Genomic DNA, 19,422 nt, shown 5'->3' with positions numbered 1-19,422 from the left:
TTGGATGATGGAGGTGAGAAGGAGGTACATGGGACGGGGCGGGGTGGGGGGCAGGGTCTCCGGTTGGCTTAGCATGAGTTGACATGTTTTCATCAGTATGATATTTTATAATAATGAGAGATTTAGAACACCCATGGAACGTATGATTTTTTGCTGAAAGGCATGTCCTTTAATCTTGTGCATGTGGTCAACATGCGTGTCAATATTTTAGTCTAGGATGTGGGAGAGAAGTGGGATCACAGCCCAAATAATGCCAAAATCCAGTTCCTGCCCCAAGATAAAGGAAACGACAAAGACATGTTTAGAACTGAACTTTGAATTGGAAGAATTTCAGTAAGGTCCTGCAGGACCAGCTGATTAAAGCTCCCAGGAGTGGAAGAGCTATTCCCACTCTGGGCAAACGAAGGATAAGAAGCTAAAGATCAGGATCTGTTAAGTGCATCCTTGTGTGGCCCAGAACAGAGGAAGCCTCCTGGGAGAGGAAGCTTCTGGAGAAGGAGAAATAACCGCAGGCATCAGGACTCCACTTTTAGAAGGGCCAGTACCCCTGGACAGACTTTGTTGGGAGGGGCTAAGAAGTAGGGATTCCTGGTGGTGCCCCCAGCTCATTGTCAGAGCGTGAGCTCCGAGGACCACTGCCAGTTAAGAGGAGGGCCTGCTGGAGGGACCCCAGCCCTTACCCACTCTCTCACAAGCTCTCCCTCTGAGTGGGCTTGGTGAGCATACACCCCGGATTCCGAACCCTTCCCAGAGTCCTACAGAGTTGGCGGTTCACTGGGTCTTGGGGGCCATATGTATGTAAGGGGGATGGGAGCCAGTGCAGGTTGGCTCTGTCCCCTGGGCCATCATACTCACCATTTAAGCCGTGCTTGGTAATATGTTTGTAGAGCTCTAGGAAGTGGCAGCCAGGCTGGAAGTAGCCCCCATTGGGGTAGAAGTCATAGTGTGCTATGGGCTGTTTGATGCCCACACTCAGGCCCATATGCTCCCGGGTGAAGGTGTGAATGGCGTCCACGAAATTGGCATCATCTGGTGAAAGACGGTCGCTGGGCGAAGATCCCTCAAACAAAGGGCCCGCGGCATCCAGTCCTAACAGGGAAAGCAAGGATAAGGGTTAGGTGGGAGCAAGGGGAAGAAAGCAGAAAGCTCCTTTTAGCTTTCTGATGTTATTACACATTCATGAGCTAGCAGGAAGAAAAAAATCCTCAGGGATAATCTTTCTCTAGAAAATCTTGCTATAACCTTTTCACAGTAAAATCACAGTAATTCATGGTGCCGAAAATTAGACACGGGCTGCACATTGTCTATGAGGAAAGAGGTCTGCAGGAACTATCCAGTGGTAGAAATAAGGTTATGAGGGAATGCTTGATTTATTTAAGCAAATCAATTTTAAGTACCTCTCAAGCTACTTTCAAGAGCATCTGTTTGCATACAAAAAGCCACTGTGCTTATTCTAAGTAGTTTTAACCTACCCATCAGAGAAGGAATTTATTTGCCTGTATGTTGTCCGTAAGTTCCCTAAACAAGCTGGCTCCTCTCCCACACCAATGTCCTCTCATTGGAATGTCCAAAACAGCCTTGGGACATGACTGTTTCCTGGTGAAAATGTTCTGAGCGAATAGGACTGCTCCGAGCTCTGGTGGAGTGACAGATGTGTGTGCGTGAGACTAGAGGCAGAGGCGAGACTAGAGCCTGGCTGGCTGGCGTCTACAAATACAAGGAGTATTTCTGCTCTCAAGGGTTTTCCTCTGTCTTTCGTCCTTCACCCTCTCTGGAAGACTCTTTGATGTCCCACATCAGCCCTGGCTTCCATCCCTGATAGGGGTGAAAGCATTGACAGGGGCGGCGAGCGCCTGTCTCCAGCTCTCATCTGTAGTTACAAATGAAAGATGTCTTGGTGTGATTTATATTCCATTCTTCATGGGGCTGAGGAGGAGATGACAGGAGTAATTAGCTGTCCCGCTGCTTCTGTCATGAGTGGGCCTGGCTAATAATGCCTGATGTGGCCCATGACACAAGACAGAGCGGAGAGGGTGCTGGGTCTGGTGCCGTCCCTTTGGGATTCTGACTCAGCCTTCTAGGAAGTTCCTCGGGGGTGGGCCTTCTGTGAAGGTCTGCTCACCCCCAGCCTATTGAGGGTTAAATCACAGAGTGATCACCCTTATAACCATAGTGATAACCATATAACCTTAATTGGATATCCATTCCTGGGGGGTGCACATACTGGCCCATGAACCAAGTCTCCCCAGTTCCCGGCAAGGTTAAAAAAAAAAAAAAAGAATGAGGAAGTGATGTCTCATAATGACGAATTTATTTCTTTCGTATAAATGTCTGCCATTATTTCTTATCTTTTTTTTTTTTTTAACATTAAAACCAACCTCTTCTTTGGTGAAGTAATGGTAATTGTAGATATTAACTGTCCAAAATGTTCTTACTTGATAAAATGGGGGTCATGGGACACCTGGGTGGTTCAGGTGGTTGAGCATCCAACTCTTGGTTTTGCCTCAGGTCATGATTTCATGGGTTGTGGGATGGAGCCCCTAGTTGGGCTCCATGTCCAGCGGGGAATCTGCTTGAGATTCTCTCTGTCCCTCTCCCCCTCTCCCCTCTCTCTATCTCTAATATAAATAAATAAATAAATAAATAAACAAATAAATCTTCTTTATAAAATGAAAAGTCACAACAACGTTATTCATCTTAAATTTCCTTTGAACTGTTTTAGCTTGTGAAGTGATGTTTAACTCATCTTGAAGGATGAGTAGGAGTTTGTTAGGTAGAGTGGGGCTGGGGGCATAAGTTGTGGTAAGATATTCCAGGCAAGGGGCATTGGGGTGCCTCAGTTGTTGAGTGTCCAACTTTGGCTTAGGTAATGATTTCGGGGTCCTGGGATTGAGCTTTGCATCAGGCTCCCCACTCAGCAAGGAGCCTGCCTCTCCCTCTCCCCCATCTCGTCCTCTCTTTCTGTCTCAAATAGATGGATAAAGTCTTTAAAAAAAAAAAAGATATTTCTGGTAAAGGGAAAAGGACATGTAAGGCCCAGAAGAACAGGAGTTCAAGAACAGGAAGTTCAGGGACGCCTGGGTGGCTCAGTGGGTTAAGCCGCTGCCTTCGGCTCAGGTCATGATCCCAGGTCCTGGGTTCGAGCCCCACATCGGGCTTTCTGCTCAGCAGGGAGCCTGCTTCCTCCTCTCTCTCTGCCTGCCTCTCTGCCTACTTGTGATTTCTCTCTGTCAAATAAATAAAAAAAAACAAAAAAATTAAAATTAAAAAAAAAGATCAGGAAGTTCATGAAGTAAAGAAAGACCTAGTGTCATAGAAGCTTGAGACTACAGGAAGACAGCCTTGAGAGGAGAGTCCCAGAACTCTGGAACACTACACTGAGAAGGGCTTTGGCTGGCTGGCTGGTTCCCTCCCTCCCTCCCTATCTCTTCCTTCTTTTCTTTCTCTCTTAAAAATATATTTATTTATTTTTAGAGAGAGAGAGAAAGAGGGAGAGCATGTGTGCAAGTCCCAGGGGGAGGGGCAGAGGGAAAAGGAGAGAAAATCTTAAGCAGACACTGCAGTGAGCACAGAGCCTGATGTGGGGCTTGATCTCATGACCCTGAGATCACAACCTGAGCCAAAACCAAGAGATGGATGCTTAACCAACTGCACCACCCAGATGTCCCTGGGCTTTCTGAGTTTTACACTGTGGCTATCTGTGCACCTTGGGGACTTGGCTGGGGAATAGCCCCCTCAGGTGTGATCTTCCAAACACAACTGTGAGGTAGCATCGGGGGATGAGGTTGGTGTCAAGGAAGCGTGGGAGGAAAGGCCTTCTTGCACATCTCCAGCTCTTACTGGGTATCTGGAGCCATTTCCAAGTCAGTGTGGAGCCCCCTCCTTCAAACCAAATGGGTCCCAGAGTAAGACCCATGTGTTCCACAAATGTGGAAACTGAGGCACAGACGTGGCTGATGTTACCACAAATTTTGGGCGTGATCCTTTAACTTGCTCATATTGGGCTTTTAAAACTATAAGTTGAAAATAAACTCTTTCCTGGTAAAAAGTGTTTAGAAAGTCTACTTTTCAGGTCCTCTTTCGCATGACTATGAGAGGCACCCATTGGAGGAAAGGCAATAGGAGTTGGGGCTGTGATTTACTCTGAATTCTTGAGGGACAGCAGTCTAGGACAGCAGTCATGCTTGCAGCAGTGTGAAGGAGGCTGGGTGCATTGTAATTCCAGGATTGTTAGGGAAGCGGGTCCTGCCCCACACCCCCATGCTGTCATTGGTTATGGGCACGGTTACCTGTAATTCTCCCAATCTTGTGCTTTCTGCCCATGTAACTGCCAGCAAATCCTGAGACATGGGCACCCAGGCTGTACCCAATTAGATGAACATTGCTCCGAGAAAACTGAGCAGATTCCTGGAAGACAGAGGCAAGATGGTTAGTGGGAGAGCTGCTGGACAGAAACCTTGTATGGGTCCAGCTCGTTCTCGGGGTCCCCCTTGTTCTTGGCCCCCGGTGGCAGAGGAGATGCTTAATTTAGCCTCCTGAGCCAGACTGGTTTCTCACCTTGCTGGCACCCACCTTTCAGACTCAGCTACCTGGGGCCCCGCCTGGTGATGTTGGTCCCCATCCCCACCCTGCCTGTCTTTACTAGGATATGAATGCCCTACATGGTGCTCCGGTTCATTTCTTAGGGTTTGATGGTACATGGGTGTGTTCAGATCCGCTAGCACATCCAAGGGAGTGAGGATGAAAGAGGTGGTGGATGGAGGAGGGGGAGGGAAGACAGTTCTGCAAAATAGGGGTTCAAGCATGACGTCTGAGGGAGCCCCAATGTCCCATCTCCACCTGTGCCATCCCATTCCTCCAAGCTTCGTGGAATGGTTCTCCTGTCTGGGATGCTTACGAGACTGGCTTAAGTCTCTCAGTCCCGGTGGGGAGAAAGGTGAGGAGGGGAGGGGAGGGGAGAGGGGAGGAGAGGAAGGGAGGTCAGGGTAGGCCTTGCCTCCAGCCACTGGATGAGAGCTGCCACCTCCTGGCCCACGAGGCGGGTATTGCGGACAGCCACGGTGTAGTGGTGGTAGGCCAGGGTGAGCCAGTCGGCCAGCCCCACGTTCACAGTCTGGGCCAGTTGAGACTTCAGGGCGGCGACCATCTGCCAGATCCAGTTTTCCAGGAAGCCGTCCAGCTGTGGGGGTGGGACACAAAGTCATCAGCTTAACCAGAAGGGGACCCAGGGTGGGGGGCACTGTACTAGTCTCATCTTTCTCTCTTTTTTTTCTTCCCCAACTCTTGGCTAATGAAGGCTGGGTCCTTCTTTCCAAAAGAAAGGGCTTAATGTGGGGTTTCTCGACCTTGGCACTATGGACATTTTAGGCCAGATACTTTCTGTCACGGGGCTGTTCGTGCACCATAGGCTATCTAGCGGCATGTCTGGTCTCCATGAAGCGGGTGTCAGCAGCACTCTCCCCCACAAGTTGTGAAAACCAAAAATGTCTCTGCGCTTTGCCACATGTCCCCTGGGGGCCACCCCTGGCCTCCAACCGAGAACCATTCTCGTAACATGCCCCTATTTTAAGAGTTTCTGAACCTTAAAATAATGGAAAAGTCTATGTAATCAGGAGCTGAAAGCTGACCTACCCTTTGAGGCTCAGCTCTAACCCCTCCCCGCTCCAGGAGGCCAGCTAGGCCACAGCTCCGAATCCCAGCTCCTTTGCTCTCCTCCTGCCCACTGCATCTGCTCGCTTTTGAGGGAACAAAGCCCCATGAGTTGGAACATAGCAGGAGCTCAATCCATGTGTATGGAGAATCTTTCTGTGTATGCCCTTTGTTCGAGAACCGACTTGCAGGGCACGCCTGATTCATGGAACGATGACATTGGTGTCTGCAGGGATGAATAGGAGCTCACTTACGGAAATAAGGACGGGCTGGTGACTGTGGGGCAGGGAGTCTAGGGGGGGTCCAGGCAGAAGGAAGCGCATGTGCAGAGGCCCCTCAAGAGAGGGCCCTAAGGGATGTCCGGCGGGGAGAAGAGTCTGGTGTGCCTCAAGACTGCTCTCCAGGCTGGAGAGCAATGCAGATGACATGGCAGGTCACTTGGGGTCAGAGGCACTGGCCACTGACCACTGACCACTTATGAACATGCACCCAGTGCCTTCCAGGTGGATAGAGCCCCTTGGATTCAAGTCTCGACTCTCCCAATTAGTTAGCTTTCATTAACCTTTCTGTGCACCACTTTCCCCATCTGGAAAGTGGGGCTAGCAGTAGTGGCCTTTCTCCAGGACTGCTGTGAAGAGATCATTCAGTCGCTAGGAAGCATTTAGAACAGCGCCCGGCATGCAACAAGCACTCAGTAAATGTTAGTGATGTGCAGTTACCTTCAGAGTTAGTGACCCAGTGAGGCAGCTGCTGCTGTTCCTCTCACTGGTGAGAGTAGTTCTAGGCCCTTCTGCATTTTCAGAATGAAGCGTTCATTCTGGAAAAGGACCCTGGTAATGGTCCTGTCTTCGTGGTCCATTTGTGAACAAGATACTGATTTAGTCATGAATTCAGCTCACAAATATTTTTGGAGCACCTACTGTGTAATGGCTACTGTTCAGCAGAAGAGGGAGAAGAACACTCCAGGCAGAAGGCACAGGCTGAGCCAAGGCCAAGAGGAGAGAAAGCACAGGGGAGTGGAAGGAGCTACCAACAGCTGGGGGTTGCTGGAGTTGAAGTGGGGGGCAGAGAGAGGTAAGGGGGAGACAGGGAGAGTCAGAGGAGGCAGGGAAGGTGAGGACAAAGTAGGGAAAGGTGAAGTGGGGAGTGGAGGAAGGTAGGGAGGGTGAGGAGGGGCAGAGAGGGTGAGGAGACAGGGAAAGGTGAGGGGAGCACAAGGTGTGAGTAGAGGCAAGGGGTGTCAGTGGAGGCAGGGAGGGTGAAGGGGTCAGGGTCTGAGGGGAGAGCATGGCGGGGGGGTGGTGGTGAGAGGGTGGGGAGAGCTAACTCCGTTGTGTGCAGACATCGGACTTGGTGCCTCTGCCTTCTAACTCTGCCGGTCCCCAAACCTGTCCTCTTGATACATTCCCTCCTTCCTGCCTTCTTTCTTTTTTCTTGTAAGGAAAGTCCATTTGGCTAAAGCAGTTGAGAAATGGGATACTCTTCTCTACCGTGACTGGCCTCCTTCTAACCCCTATCCTCCCCCAGGGTTCCCACAGGAGAGCTTTCCATGGCTGATCTTTAGTTTCCTTTAAAAGAGGTTTCATCTTCTTAGCGTTCTGCGCTCTGTGTCCTATTCTGTTTGTCTTAGAGAAACACGGATTGAGCTCCTAGGCCAGCGGGAGAGAGCCGCAGTGAGGATTGCAGGCCGAAGCCTGCTAGGAACGGGGCCCAATTGGACCCCTCTGACAAAGGGAGTCTTCGAGAGTGTGAGCTTGGAGTGTGAGGGTTCTGGGTTTGAATCTTTGTCCACTTTTGGCTGTGTGACTATGGTAGTTGCTCGACCTTTCTGAGCACACTTTCTTCTTCTAGGAGATACTAGCCCACCTTGGAGGAAGGCGTGGGGATTAAACGGGTTGACGTATAATGAAAAGGGCCTAACCTGTAGCAGGGCATCAGTCCATGTTAGGTCCCTTCTTTAGGGGCAGGAAAGACACCACCACCTTCACTGCTGACCCTGGGGTGTGTGGAATCCCCAACTTCCCTAGCTTGGGAGCCCTTTAAGTCCTAGGCGGAAGCTGCTAGCAGGCTACAGGTGTCTCTGTTTTCCCCCCAGCAGTGGCAAGCACCCCATCTCGTGGCTCTACCCCTGTGACATCATGTGGCTCCCCATTACAACATAAGACCAGGTGCGGGGCCTGTATTGTACATGGGAAGGCTATGAGCTGCACATAGCAGGCTTTCAGTGAATCAATGTTGAAAGAGTGGCAGGTAGGTAGATGGGCTTATTTAGCTTTCTACAGTAGGATAGATGAGGGTTTCAAGAGTGTTTTTCAAGTAGATGGCAGGGAAAGGTTTCCAAGTCATGAAATAGATCACCAAATCTCTGGAGGTTTCAAGTCGTGAACCAAGCTTCAAATTGTGGGTTGGTTGGGAGCCAGGGAGGCAGAATTTCCTCTTGGAGAAAAGTCCTTGCTTAGTTTCATTTCAATCATTGCCCACAATATTCTTTCTCCCCTTCGTCCAGGGTTTTTAGCATCCCTAAAAGGCTACACTTTCTCTAAGAGGCTACATGTCTCAGTCATCTTTCTATCTAGGTATGGCTCATGGATATAACTGGAAGCATTTTACAGATGCTTCTGGGTGGCTAACCTAAAAAACTATCTTTTATACCAAAAGACGTTGAACTGTACACTTTAAATGGATGGATGAGTTTAAATGGTATGTGAATTACATATCAATATAGCTGTTTTTAAAAAAACCATGTTCTGGGGCGCCTGGGTGGCTCAGTGGGTTAAGCCGCTGCCTTCGGCTCAGGTCATGATCCCAGGTCCTGGGTTCGAGCCCCACATCGGGCTTTCTGCTCAGCAGGGAGCCTGCTTCCTCCTCTCTCTCTGCCTGCCTCTCTGCTTACTTGTGATTTCTCTCTGTCAAATAAATAAATAAAATCTTTAAAAAAAATAAAATAAAATAACCATGTTCTTTGACTGTTGTGTATACCTTTTATTCATAGTGCTACCTGGAATAAAGATACGATGGCTGATGCTCTGGCTGCCATCTTGGACTATAAGGATAAAGGCGGTACTCAAAGAATGGCAGCGTAGTGGGAAATGAGCTGCGTCCCTGAGGACATCATTGACCAAAGTCATTTATCCAGTTTTGGATTACATATCTCTAGGCTATTGTGTGAAATGGAAACAAATTTGTTTCATTTGAACTATTGTCAATTAAGTTTCTGTTATTTGGAGCTGCATTTAAAGCTTATAGTTACAATATTTCATTGGGAGACTATGTCTTCTGGCTTCCTATCTCCTCTCGTGAAACAGGCAGATTTACCTGCATGGTCTGCAATCACTTTCGGCCCCTCATGTGCTGTGTGACCTCCTTGAGCCACATTTTATTATCTGAATAGTGGAGATAATTATACTTTCCCTATCCTGCTTATTCATGGGATTGAGATAATCAATGAGATCCTGTGTGGGGAAGTACTTGGAAAATTAGAATGTGCTTTACAAATATTATGCATGAAGCTGTTATCACTGGCTCTCTATCTTTTTATTAAAATTGGACACACGAGGGAGAAAAGCCGAAAATGTAAATGCAGAGAGAAAAAAAGGCATGTCAGCATTTCCTACCGACCACCCGTGGATTATCATCACCAGGGGCAGAGAGGAGTTGAAGCCGCACTGCTCTAATGTGTCCGGGTGATTCAGCCGAATCTGACAGCCTTTATCTGTTTCTTCTTTAAAAAGCAGGAATCTGGTCTCTGTCTCCTGCAGTGCTTCCTTTGTTTCAACCACTCTCGATCTTCTTCCAACTGGCTCTGGAATGTAAGATTGGAGACAATGCTTAGCCTGGCATCTGTTCCACCTCTGGCAGCTCTGGGATAGCCCAAGCTCCAGCTAGCGAGGTTACTGGGAGGTGCTGGAGGCAGGCACGAACCGTAGCTTTGGGGAACCTCAGAGGGCATGTGCAGCAGAATGGCCATTTCTCCCCTGGGAGATGATGAAGACTGACCTACGAGAACCCAGCACAGAGGCAGAGGGGGCTCAGGCCAAGAGCTGGGGACGATGCCCTCATCCTCCCTTCCAGCCCAGAGGCGGGCTCTCTGGGGGCAGAGGGACATACCAGCATTTTTGGGCAGTGAACTCAAGTGAGCCTAATTACTAAGGATCCCGATCATTCCTTCCTTCTGAGCATAAAGTCACTCAGGCTTCTCAAACAATAAGTCTTGGGCTTTTGGCTTCAGGGGACAGCAGGATAGAGAGATGACGAACCTACAAAGTGCAAGGGGAGGTATTAATGAAACCAATTTTCCTACCGAAAGGTTATTAATTTGAAAGGTTATTAATTTCCAGCAAAGGGCAATGATTTTTCACTATGATGACAGAATGAAATGCATCATATTTTATTAAAAGAAGATGTGAATGAGGATCTGAATAACTGCTCTGTGATTATTAAGAAAATGTCTTCTGCCTAGTTTGGCTTTCCCAAGCTTAGAGGCTGCCCAAGATTGTCCTCATCCCTGCCATGGGGCTCCCAGCTTATGCTCCCCGTTTTGCTGGCTGCACTCCTGGTCTTCTAAGTAAAAGCTGGGTGTCACCTTGCTCTCCTATACCAGCCTTCCCACCAGCCTTCCCAAGCTTCGGGTTCCTGATTATCCTAGAATATTGCTCAGGTGCACATTGTTTCTTGCTTGGTTGATTGCAACAGCCCCCTAAAATGTCTCTCTCTCTCTGTCTGGTCTTGACATCCTCCCTCATGCTGCAGCTCAAAGAAGCTTCCTAGAATGGGAATGACCATCAGATCCTTTAGTGACTTTGAGCTTCGTGATGTCGCAGCCAAAGCCACCACCCCAGTGATAACCCCTTATTCCTCAGCTCTTCCCCTCCTGCTCCCCACGGTCAACAGTTCCCCTACCTCGGCCTTCTCTTTCCCCTTCTTCTGTCTCTGTTGCTTCCTGGTGAGCCCTGGGCCATCCATTAAAATGGAACTCAGACATTACACCCTAGAGGAAGCCTTCTCATCTAGCCAGAGATCATTACTTCCTTTTGCCGCCAGTGCTATATTGGGTCCTTGCTTCTAATGTGCTTGTCATGGGGCCTGGTAATTAATTTGTTTAGGTGTGCACTGTTTTCTCCAGACTGTGAGCTCGTGGAGGGCAGTGCTGGTGGCGGGGGTGGGGGGGTGGTCAATAAATGCTTAGTCAGTGATGTATTTTTTGGCATCCAGGTCTCACATCAAAGGCAAAGATTTGATTTGTCAACCATTCATGCACTGGCATGAAGTAAATATAACTAATTTTCTTTTATTTAGTGACGGAATTAGCTATATCTTCCTTCGTTGTAGGATAGCTGACGCCAGTGTTGAGAAGATTATATATGAAAATGAAATGGGGATAGAAATAGTACCTGTCTCATGAAGTTGTTACAAAGATTAAATAAGATATTTGTAAAGAGCTCAGAACAATTCCCGACACGTAATTAGCACCTATGTAAGGCTCTGTTGTTAAAATAAGTGCTAGTTGGAGCATGTGGCATTTTGCATTTTTGATCTGTGAAATCCTTTCTTTCTGCGAAAATTTATCCCAGTTGCCCTCACAGGACCAATTCTGTCTTATGTGTATTTACTCTGGATTTAGCTGGGAGAGTAAGTTCTCACACTGGTGCCTAGGGCCTCAAGGCTGTTAGGGAGAGTGCTGTGGAAAAGCAGTTGTCATGTAGAAAGGCCCACAGAGAGCAGAAAGGAACTGGGCTCTCCCTGTTCTCCCTGGGGGCTTAGCTTTCTTTTAGCATGTAGAGGAGAGAGGAAGTTATGTTTCTATGTACATACATTCATTCATTCATTTCCTCCACAGAAACTTATGAAGCATATATTATTATATTATGTCTCTGGCTGGCTAGGTACTGTTTGGAGGTGCAGAGCACAACCATGGTCCAGTGGGAGAGGCAGATATGAGAACCAGTGTGGTTGCTGTGGGTGCTGCTGTGGAGGGAACGCCTAAATAGGGCCTAGAGAAGACACCAAGGGAAGATGGGGCATCAACTGAGTCTAGAAGGATGAAAGATTCTTGAGGAGCTCATGTCTAGGACAAACTTTTGAAGAAAGTGAGGCTCTGGTACCTCAAAAGAATCAGATTTAGTGGAGGACATGGGCCTCAAAGGGGCTGCTATGGGGAAGGGGGCCTAGAATTCTCTTGTGCAACTCCAGGAGCTAGAGACAGAATCAATGGGTGAGTGTGACATGGGAGAAAATCTTAGACTTTAAGAAGTTCACAAAGATTCATAGTGGAAGAAATTGGGACAAAGAGAAAATAAGGGCAGTAAAACAAAGACCGAAATGCTAACAGATGAGCGCCCCAGAGTCCACACGATGTGATCCTCCAATGTTGCTGAAGATGGGCCACAGCTTTTATTCTGAGCTCCTTATTGGCCAAGCCAGAGAGGGAAACAGGAGCTGTTGTAGGGTTCGTGGTGTCCAGTTGCTCACAGTTTCCTGGTCCGGAAGCCTGAGACGGTTTCCCTATGCGTTATTGTGAAAAGAGGCCACTGGGTGAAGCCTGGTCTTGAACACTATTCATACAAAGTATGTGGTAGCAAGTTTTATGTTGACTGTGAGTGCTCATGGAAGCGGCAGCCACAGTGCCAAACAGCATGTAAGTCACGGTGAGTGTGTGTGAGGCTCTTCACTACCATCTAGCAGTGGTCTCTGTGATGGACAAAGGGAGGCAGGGGTCACTTCAGGTCCCATGTTGGGTGGCAGGAAGGAATTGGGCTCCAGAGCCCAAGTGTCAGAGCCTCTGTGGGAGCAGTCTGGTTGCCCTTCACAGAACGCGGAGAATGGAGCATTCTCAGCCAAGCCATGGCGCCAGGGACACATGGCTGTTGCCCATACCCACATGTATACCAAAATCTTTCTTTCCCAGGCTTTAGCCCCACATGTAGCCAACTCTCTGAGCCCCTCTACCAGGGGATCCTTTTGGTACTGCAAACCCAGTGAGGCCAAATGGAATGGATTTTCTTTTTTCCCAACCCATTCTTCTTCCTTTCTCTCTACATTTCCTATTGTGATGCAAAACACCATCATTTGTCCATGCTGTTGCTCAAGCTAGAAAGTTTCCAGTAGTTCTGGAATAGTCTCTCTGTCCCCTTGGTGACCTTCAAGAGTCACCACATACTGAGGGATCAACCTCAGGATTATCTTTTCTGTTCCCTGCCACTGGCCTGGTCTAGAATCTCATGCACCTTTTTTTTTTTTTTTTTAAATAGCTTTTTAACTGTTTTATATTTTACTTGCAGAATTAATACACACTCTTGTATATGTATCTAGAATTTGAAAAATGCTGGAAATGAATAAAGAATCTCACTACTGAGACAGAAACACAAGTAATATTTGGAGTATTTCCTTCTAATCTCTTATTATGACATTCCATAGATATTTATTTGGAGTATCTAAAATTGAAATCATATTATGTGAATGGTTTCATATCCCTCTTTACCTGTCATGATAATTTTCTTACAGCATTACAAATTCTTCAAAAGCATGCTTTTGAAAAGTGGTATCATTTTTGTACTTACTCTGTTATTGTTGGACATGTGGTTGTTTTGGGTTTCTTTTTTTTCTATTACAACAACGCCCTGATGACCATCTTTATACATAAATCTTCATCTGGAAAATCTATGAGCATTTTCTTAGTACAGATTTTCGAAAGTAGAAACATTAGCTCCGTAGGTGTGATCTTGTGCGTATCTCTTTATGTATGCATATATGTCCAAATTGATTTTCTGCACTTTTTAAGCGAATATTTATTGAGCATTTTCTCTGTGCCAGGCACTTTTCCAATAGTCTTCTTTTTACTGACTCATTGAAACCTCACAGCAACTCTGTGAGCAAGTTGTGAGAAAACCCAATGATTCTGTTATGAGCGGTGCAGGCGTGGGGGTAGGGGTGGGGGAGGGTGGGATGTGTTCCAATCGTATTCCCGAGGAGTAGCTCCTTCTCTAGGGGTGTCTTCTACAATTGTTATTTTCTCAAGTCTTTAGAAGAGGTAAGGACCCACCAGCGATAAGAATCTGGGGATGAGGCTGTGGTTTTGAAAGGGGGACTATCAAAGGTAAAAGGTCGGTTCCTTGGAGGGAGACACCCCCTGTAACCTGGAAAGTGGCTTGACGTTTGAAGGAGGTTTGAGGTTGCCCTCTGCGTGACAGCAAGTTCCTGGGGCAACGAAACTTCCTCGAAATCAGTTGGAAGCAGAGGCTGGGTGCAGCCACTGCATTTCTGATATGAGATTCCTTGTGGCAAGTGATTTCTCCATTCCTAAGTCAGCCCCCAGGTTTGAGGATTCCTAATGTTTCATACAGGGACAAATTATTTCATTTTCTTTTGGGTAAGGACATCATTAGGTGGTGACTGCAGGGAGCTGAGCTGGCACAGGAGGGAACCAGGGATTCTGCTGTAGAAGGCCTCGATGGGAGTCAGTCATTCTGTCTTCTGCCTGTAATGCCTGGGTTGGGTGCTTCTGCTCTGTTCCTGTTTGTTGAACCCCTCCTGAGGCCGGTGCTGAGGACACGAGTGTGTAACACGGAAGCCACAGGTATTAATATGCCCCTCACATAGTGGTTTGTGAAATATCTTCATATTCATTATTTAAATTGCTAACCTGTGTGTGAGTGTGTGTGTGTGTGTGTGATTTGTTAACTTTGGAACGTCGCTAACAGGCACTCCTGAAAATAGTCCCAGACCTGAGACTGCTGAGAGGAGTCCTCTGGAAGATCACAATGTCATGATTACTCTGAACAGCCCCCCATTCCTCAGTCATGTAATGGAAGGAACCTATGAAATAAATGTAGCCACAGCTCTTCCCTGGCTCTTGTGGTCAGGCCTGCAATTTGTACATGCACAGCACTGACTTCAGAATTTCTAGGATGATGGCAGGATGGAAAAACTTAAATAAGAATGTAGTCATTGCTGGGCCTTTAGAAATTCAGCTCTTAGCTCTTGCTGATCTTTGGTGATAAGCAGATTCTGTCCAAGGCTGTAGTGAAGAATGCTTCTCTTGAATCTTGAATCTTTTTTTTTTTTTAAAGATTTTATTTATTTGTTTGACAGAGATCACAAGTAGAGAGGCAGGCAGAGAGAGAGAGGGAAGCAGGCTCCCCACTGAGCAGAGAGCCCGACGCGGGACTCGATCCCAGGACCCTGAGATCATGACCTGAGCCGAAGGCAGCGGCTTAACCCACTGAGCCACCTAGGCGCCCCTTGAATCTTGAATCTTGAATGAATCTTGAATTTTGCCTGTCACCATTTTGTTGTGAAATAAGATGATGAGGTAAGAATTGGAAGGACAGCTATTTTCACAAGTCATATTTATTCTGTTTTCTTTATCTACTTTGGCCTGATTTTGCTAGCCATCTTATAGCCTGAAACTACAATCATTTTCTCCTTGGAGATTCAGGGAAGTAATTAAAGGCTATGTTCTCTTGTTGGAGAGTTTTTTTTCTTCCAAGCTTTCTTTCTTTCTTTCTGTCTTTGCCCCAGTGTGGGGCCTGAACTCATGACCCTGAGATCAAGATCTGAGCTGAGATCAAGAGGCAGACACTTAACCAACTGAAGAACCCAGGCACCCTCCACCCCAAACTTTCCTCTTAGGCTGTGCTCCCCTGCAACTCTGGTAAGAATCAGAGTGAATTTTTTTTTTCTTTCAGAAAATCTGATTATGAAAGAGTGTGCCATTCAGAAAAGTTTTCCATGTGTACTGGAATCCTCTGGGGATAATGGTGCTTGCTTCCCTAAAGTGGTTCCAAGGTCATGCACACATTCTGCACTGAACAGGTTCAAGATAGGGTGACCAACTGTCTTGTCACACCAAGATGAGTTGGCTACTCTAGTTCAAGGGCAATGGGGTAAGTAAGTGGAGAGAGATAAGATGATAAAAATTGCCATCCCTGTTGGTGATTATGCTGAGAGTTTTTAATCCGACACCCAGTGTACGATATACCTTCCTGCCTGGTCTTTCCCCTGTAGCCCCCTGGCCTGACATGCTCTGCTGTTGTGTTTTATCTGCCTGGCTACCATCACTCTTTCTCCAAATCTAAATTTAGTCTTCATTTCCTCTGTGGAAATTTCTCCCAGTTTCCTCACTTGGTCACATCTCCCTATTATTTGTTCTCCTAGGTGATTTCACAGTTGTAATTTTTTATTCGAATAGACATGACATAAATATCTAGCTCCCCTATTTGGTGGTAAGCTCCACACAAGCAGAACCTAGGTCTGGTATTGCATTTATTAAAACTTCAATCAGTACAGCAGGGAGCTGTGGAGTGTGCTGGTCAGGTACCCAGACCAGGAGCCATGTGGCTGGCGTTCCAGGTTCATTTCTAGCTCTAACTACTCATGCGATCTTGGGCAAATTAACCTCTGTGTCTACATTTTCTATCATATCATCTGTAAGATGGAGATAGTAATAGTACTTACTACCTTAGAGAATTATGGTGAAGGTTTGATGCGTTAGTATTGATAAATTCTGTAATAGTGCCAGGCATGTAGTGTGTGCTATGTAAATGCTCACTACCATGACAGTTTGCCATAAAAAATTTGATGGAGGGATGACCATTATCCTGAAGTGGATCACCACCCTAAATTTAGAAACAAAAGTCATAAAAAGGTCTAGAAGAAAACAGGAGAAAATCTTAATGACATCAAGGATAGCAAGGATTTTTTTTTTTTTTTAGGACACTGAGAGCACCAATCATGAAGGAGAAATTAGAAAAATTAAATGCATCTGATCTTTGAAAGATTCTACTGAGTAAATGAAAAGCCAAGCCAGACTGGGAGAAAATATTCAAAATACGTATAACCGGCAAAGGACTTTTATCCAGAATATATAAATATATACTTACACCTCAAGTATAAAAAGACAACCCAATTATAAAATAGGCAAGAGATTTAAACAGCTACATCATATAAAAAGATATACAAATAGAACATAAGAACATGAAAAGATGCTCAACATCATTATTCAGGAAGGAAATGCAAATTTAAACCTCAACGAGATACCACCTCCCCCCCTCTGAAATGTCTAAAATGAAAAAGACTGCCAGCACCCAGGGCAGGTGAGGGTGTGGAAGAGCTAGAACTTTCCATGCACGGCTGGCAGGATTGCAAAACGCTGCAACCACTTTGCAGAATTATCTGGCAATTTCTTACAGAGGTTAATGTTCCACAGGCTCAGCAAGTCCACGCCTCGGAGGTTGCCCAAGAGGAATTCAAACATATGTCCACACAATGATGCAAGTGTTCACAGCAGCTTTATTCACAGTAGCCACAAACTATTAACAACCCAAATACCCATCAACTGGTAAATGAATAAAGACATACAGGAGATAGGCCACGGAATGCCACTCCACAGTAAAAGGGAACAAATTTCCAATACATGCAAACACGGAGCAGGCGTGCATCTAAAATGCATTACACTAAGTTCAAGGGGCCCAACTTAGAAGGTTGCATCCCAGGGATGCCTGGGTGGCTCAGTGGGTTAAAGCCTCTGCCTTCAGCTCAGGTCATGATCCCAGGGTCCTAGGATCAAGCCCTGCATCATCAGGCACTCTGCTCAACAGGGAGCCTGCTTCCCCTCTCGGCATACCTGGAAGGCCCTTCCAAGGTCCTCCAGGCCAGGCATGAGCAGTGGTGCGTGGGGAGGCCCTCCTTGGGAAAGCAAATCATCTGGCCAGGGGGTTAGGGATGAAAGGGACCCGGAGACTGTGCAGGGTCTTCGCATCCAGCCTGGTGACTGCCTGCTTTTCATTCTCTTTCTATGCATCATCAACAACTTGCATTTAGTGAGGAATAATTCATTTTCTTGCTCTTATTAAGTAAGGATCCGGATAACACCGGCAGTCTACTCTTCTAAGCCCTGGAGAGAATCAGTGCTACCACACCAAGCAGATAGAATTCCAGCGAAAAGTATAGAAACTTGACCTTTAGTTGTGTTGTGTGATACAATCTTCCTTTACAAGTTGATTGAATATAGCTCAGGGATGCCCTTTGCCCACCCCCCAACCATGACCAGGGACCTCTTATTGGTAATAATAATCGAGTCCATCTTCCTTATTTTACAAGTGAAACTGGGACCCAGACAGGCCAACTGATATGTACCAAACCAGTATCTAGTTAATGGCAGAATCAGAAAAACTCAGCTCCCCCAACATTTAAGCCAGTGTCTTCCTACTCTGCTGCAGGAGAGGAGTCCCAACCCGTATCCCTGCCAGGTTTTGGGGACTCTGTTCCTGTCCCTGGTGTAAAGCTCAGAGGGCTCACGTCCTGTTCCTCACAAAGGCTGATCCCTCCAAGTAAGGCCCCTGGATGTCAAGGAGGACGTGTGGCTTGAGTCAGGGAAAAGAGTTGCTGCGGCATCCTCTTGTCTATGGGAAGTTGTCCCAAACAACTGAGGTGACCAGAGTAAGAAAACTACAAGTCCCATGACCCCCCCTCCCCCCACCAACAAACACCTGTCATAGCTGTTGTTTGCCAGTCTCATCTTCAGACTAGAGGTCTTTGGGTTTTTCTGTTGTTGTTGTTCTTCTTCTTTTTTTTTTTTTTAAAGTAATATTTATGCCCAGTGTGGGACTTGAACCACAATCCCAAGAAGAAGAGTCACATTGTGCTCCAACTGAGCGGGCCAGGCACCCCTGGACTAGATGTCTTTTCCTTCTGCCACAGAGGTAGCACTGGAATTCTTACACAGCCCAGGGGCTGCGATGTTGGTGTCTGACTAAAGTCAGGCCAGGGGAAGCTACCCAGGAACTGGACAGTCACAGGTCTTTCCACAGCCCTTGGAATGGTGGGTCTTGGTTTAAAATCAGGTTGCCGTGCTATTTTAATAGGTTAACCGAATCATGTTCTTGTTGCAAAGTTTTATTTGGATGGATGATGACTGCCTAGCTCCCGACTTTGGTCTTCATTTCCCCTTATCCCTCTGTCTTTGACGTGACCTACACAATGGCCAAGTGATGGGAACAGAAGGAGGGGTAGGGGCAGAGGACCTTAACTCTAATTGTGGGGCTTAGGGCATTGTTGGATGGTATCCCAGTCAAGGGCTCTAGGAGTACTTGAGTCTTACCCCAGCCCAGAGCCCCCCACCTCACAGAGACAAGCACACTGGGACTGTCAGTGGGCGGGGATCCCGCATCTCTTCAGTGGAGACTCAGGCCGTCGGTCTCTTCGTCGGGCTCTGCCTCTGTGCACTACTAATGGCCATACAGGTGGTCTACTTCTGTGTTTACTCTGTGCATATCCTCTGCTAAGCCTTCTAATACCTTATCTTACTTTGTGCCTGCTGAGATCCGTCTTCTTCTCAGCTCCATGGAAAGGGCAGACTCACGATGGATTTTCCAAACAGACCTCTGGCCAGGAGTTTGAATGGAAAAAGAGAACACCAATCCTTCTGGTCTGCTTTGGCTTCCCAGTGGCACGGCGTCGGTGCTGCTGTTGAGGTGGGGGGGTACCCTGTTAACTCTAGTTTATTCATTCACTCTTCTCTTTATCATTTCCCAAGTGCCTACTCTGGGCCAGGCATTGTTCCACCAAGGAAAGTTGCTCTCAGCTCAGTTGTTGCTGGAGTATCAGGTGTTCTTCCCTATTCTTTCTTTCTTTCTTTTCTTTTTTTAAAAATTTGACAGAGAGAGAGAGAATGAGATCACAAGTAGGCAGAGCAGCAGGCAGAGAGAGAGGGGGAAGCAGGCTCTCCACCGAGCAGAGAGCCCAATGCGGGACTTGATCCCAAGACCCCGAGATCAT

At 47.0% G+C, this 19,422-nt stretch overlaps 1 protein-coding gene across 2 annotated transcripts in view; it reads right to left on the bottom strand.

Moving 5' to 3' along the window:
* The window catches only part of LIPC (lipase C, hepatic type), a 151,213-nt gene that overhangs the window by 20,572 nt on the left and 111,219 nt on the right, over positions 1–19,422 (bottom strand). For both annotated transcript variants that reach the window (XM_047738415.1, XM_047738416.1), the window contains 4 exons: positions 9,264–9,451; positions 4,997–5,179; positions 4,290–4,407; positions 856–1,089 (listed from right to left, as the gene is read on the bottom strand). In XM_047738415.1, the coding sequence (XP_047594371.1) occupies positions 856–1,089; positions 4,290–4,407; positions 4,997–5,179; positions 9,264–9,451 (723 nt within the window). The remainder of the gene's footprint in view (positions 1–855; positions 1,090–4,289; positions 4,408–4,996; positions 5,180–9,263; positions 9,452–19,422) is intronic.

This window comes from Lutra lutra, chromosome 7, assembly GCF_902655055.1.
Source record: "Lutra lutra chromosome 7, mLutLut1.2, whole genome shotgun sequence".
Taxonomy (NCBI): Eukaryota; Metazoa; Chordata; class Mammalia; order Carnivora; family Mustelidae; genus Lutra; species Lutra lutra.
Note: the sequence above shows the minus strand (reverse complement) of the source record. Positions and strands in the feature narration are given on the sequence as shown.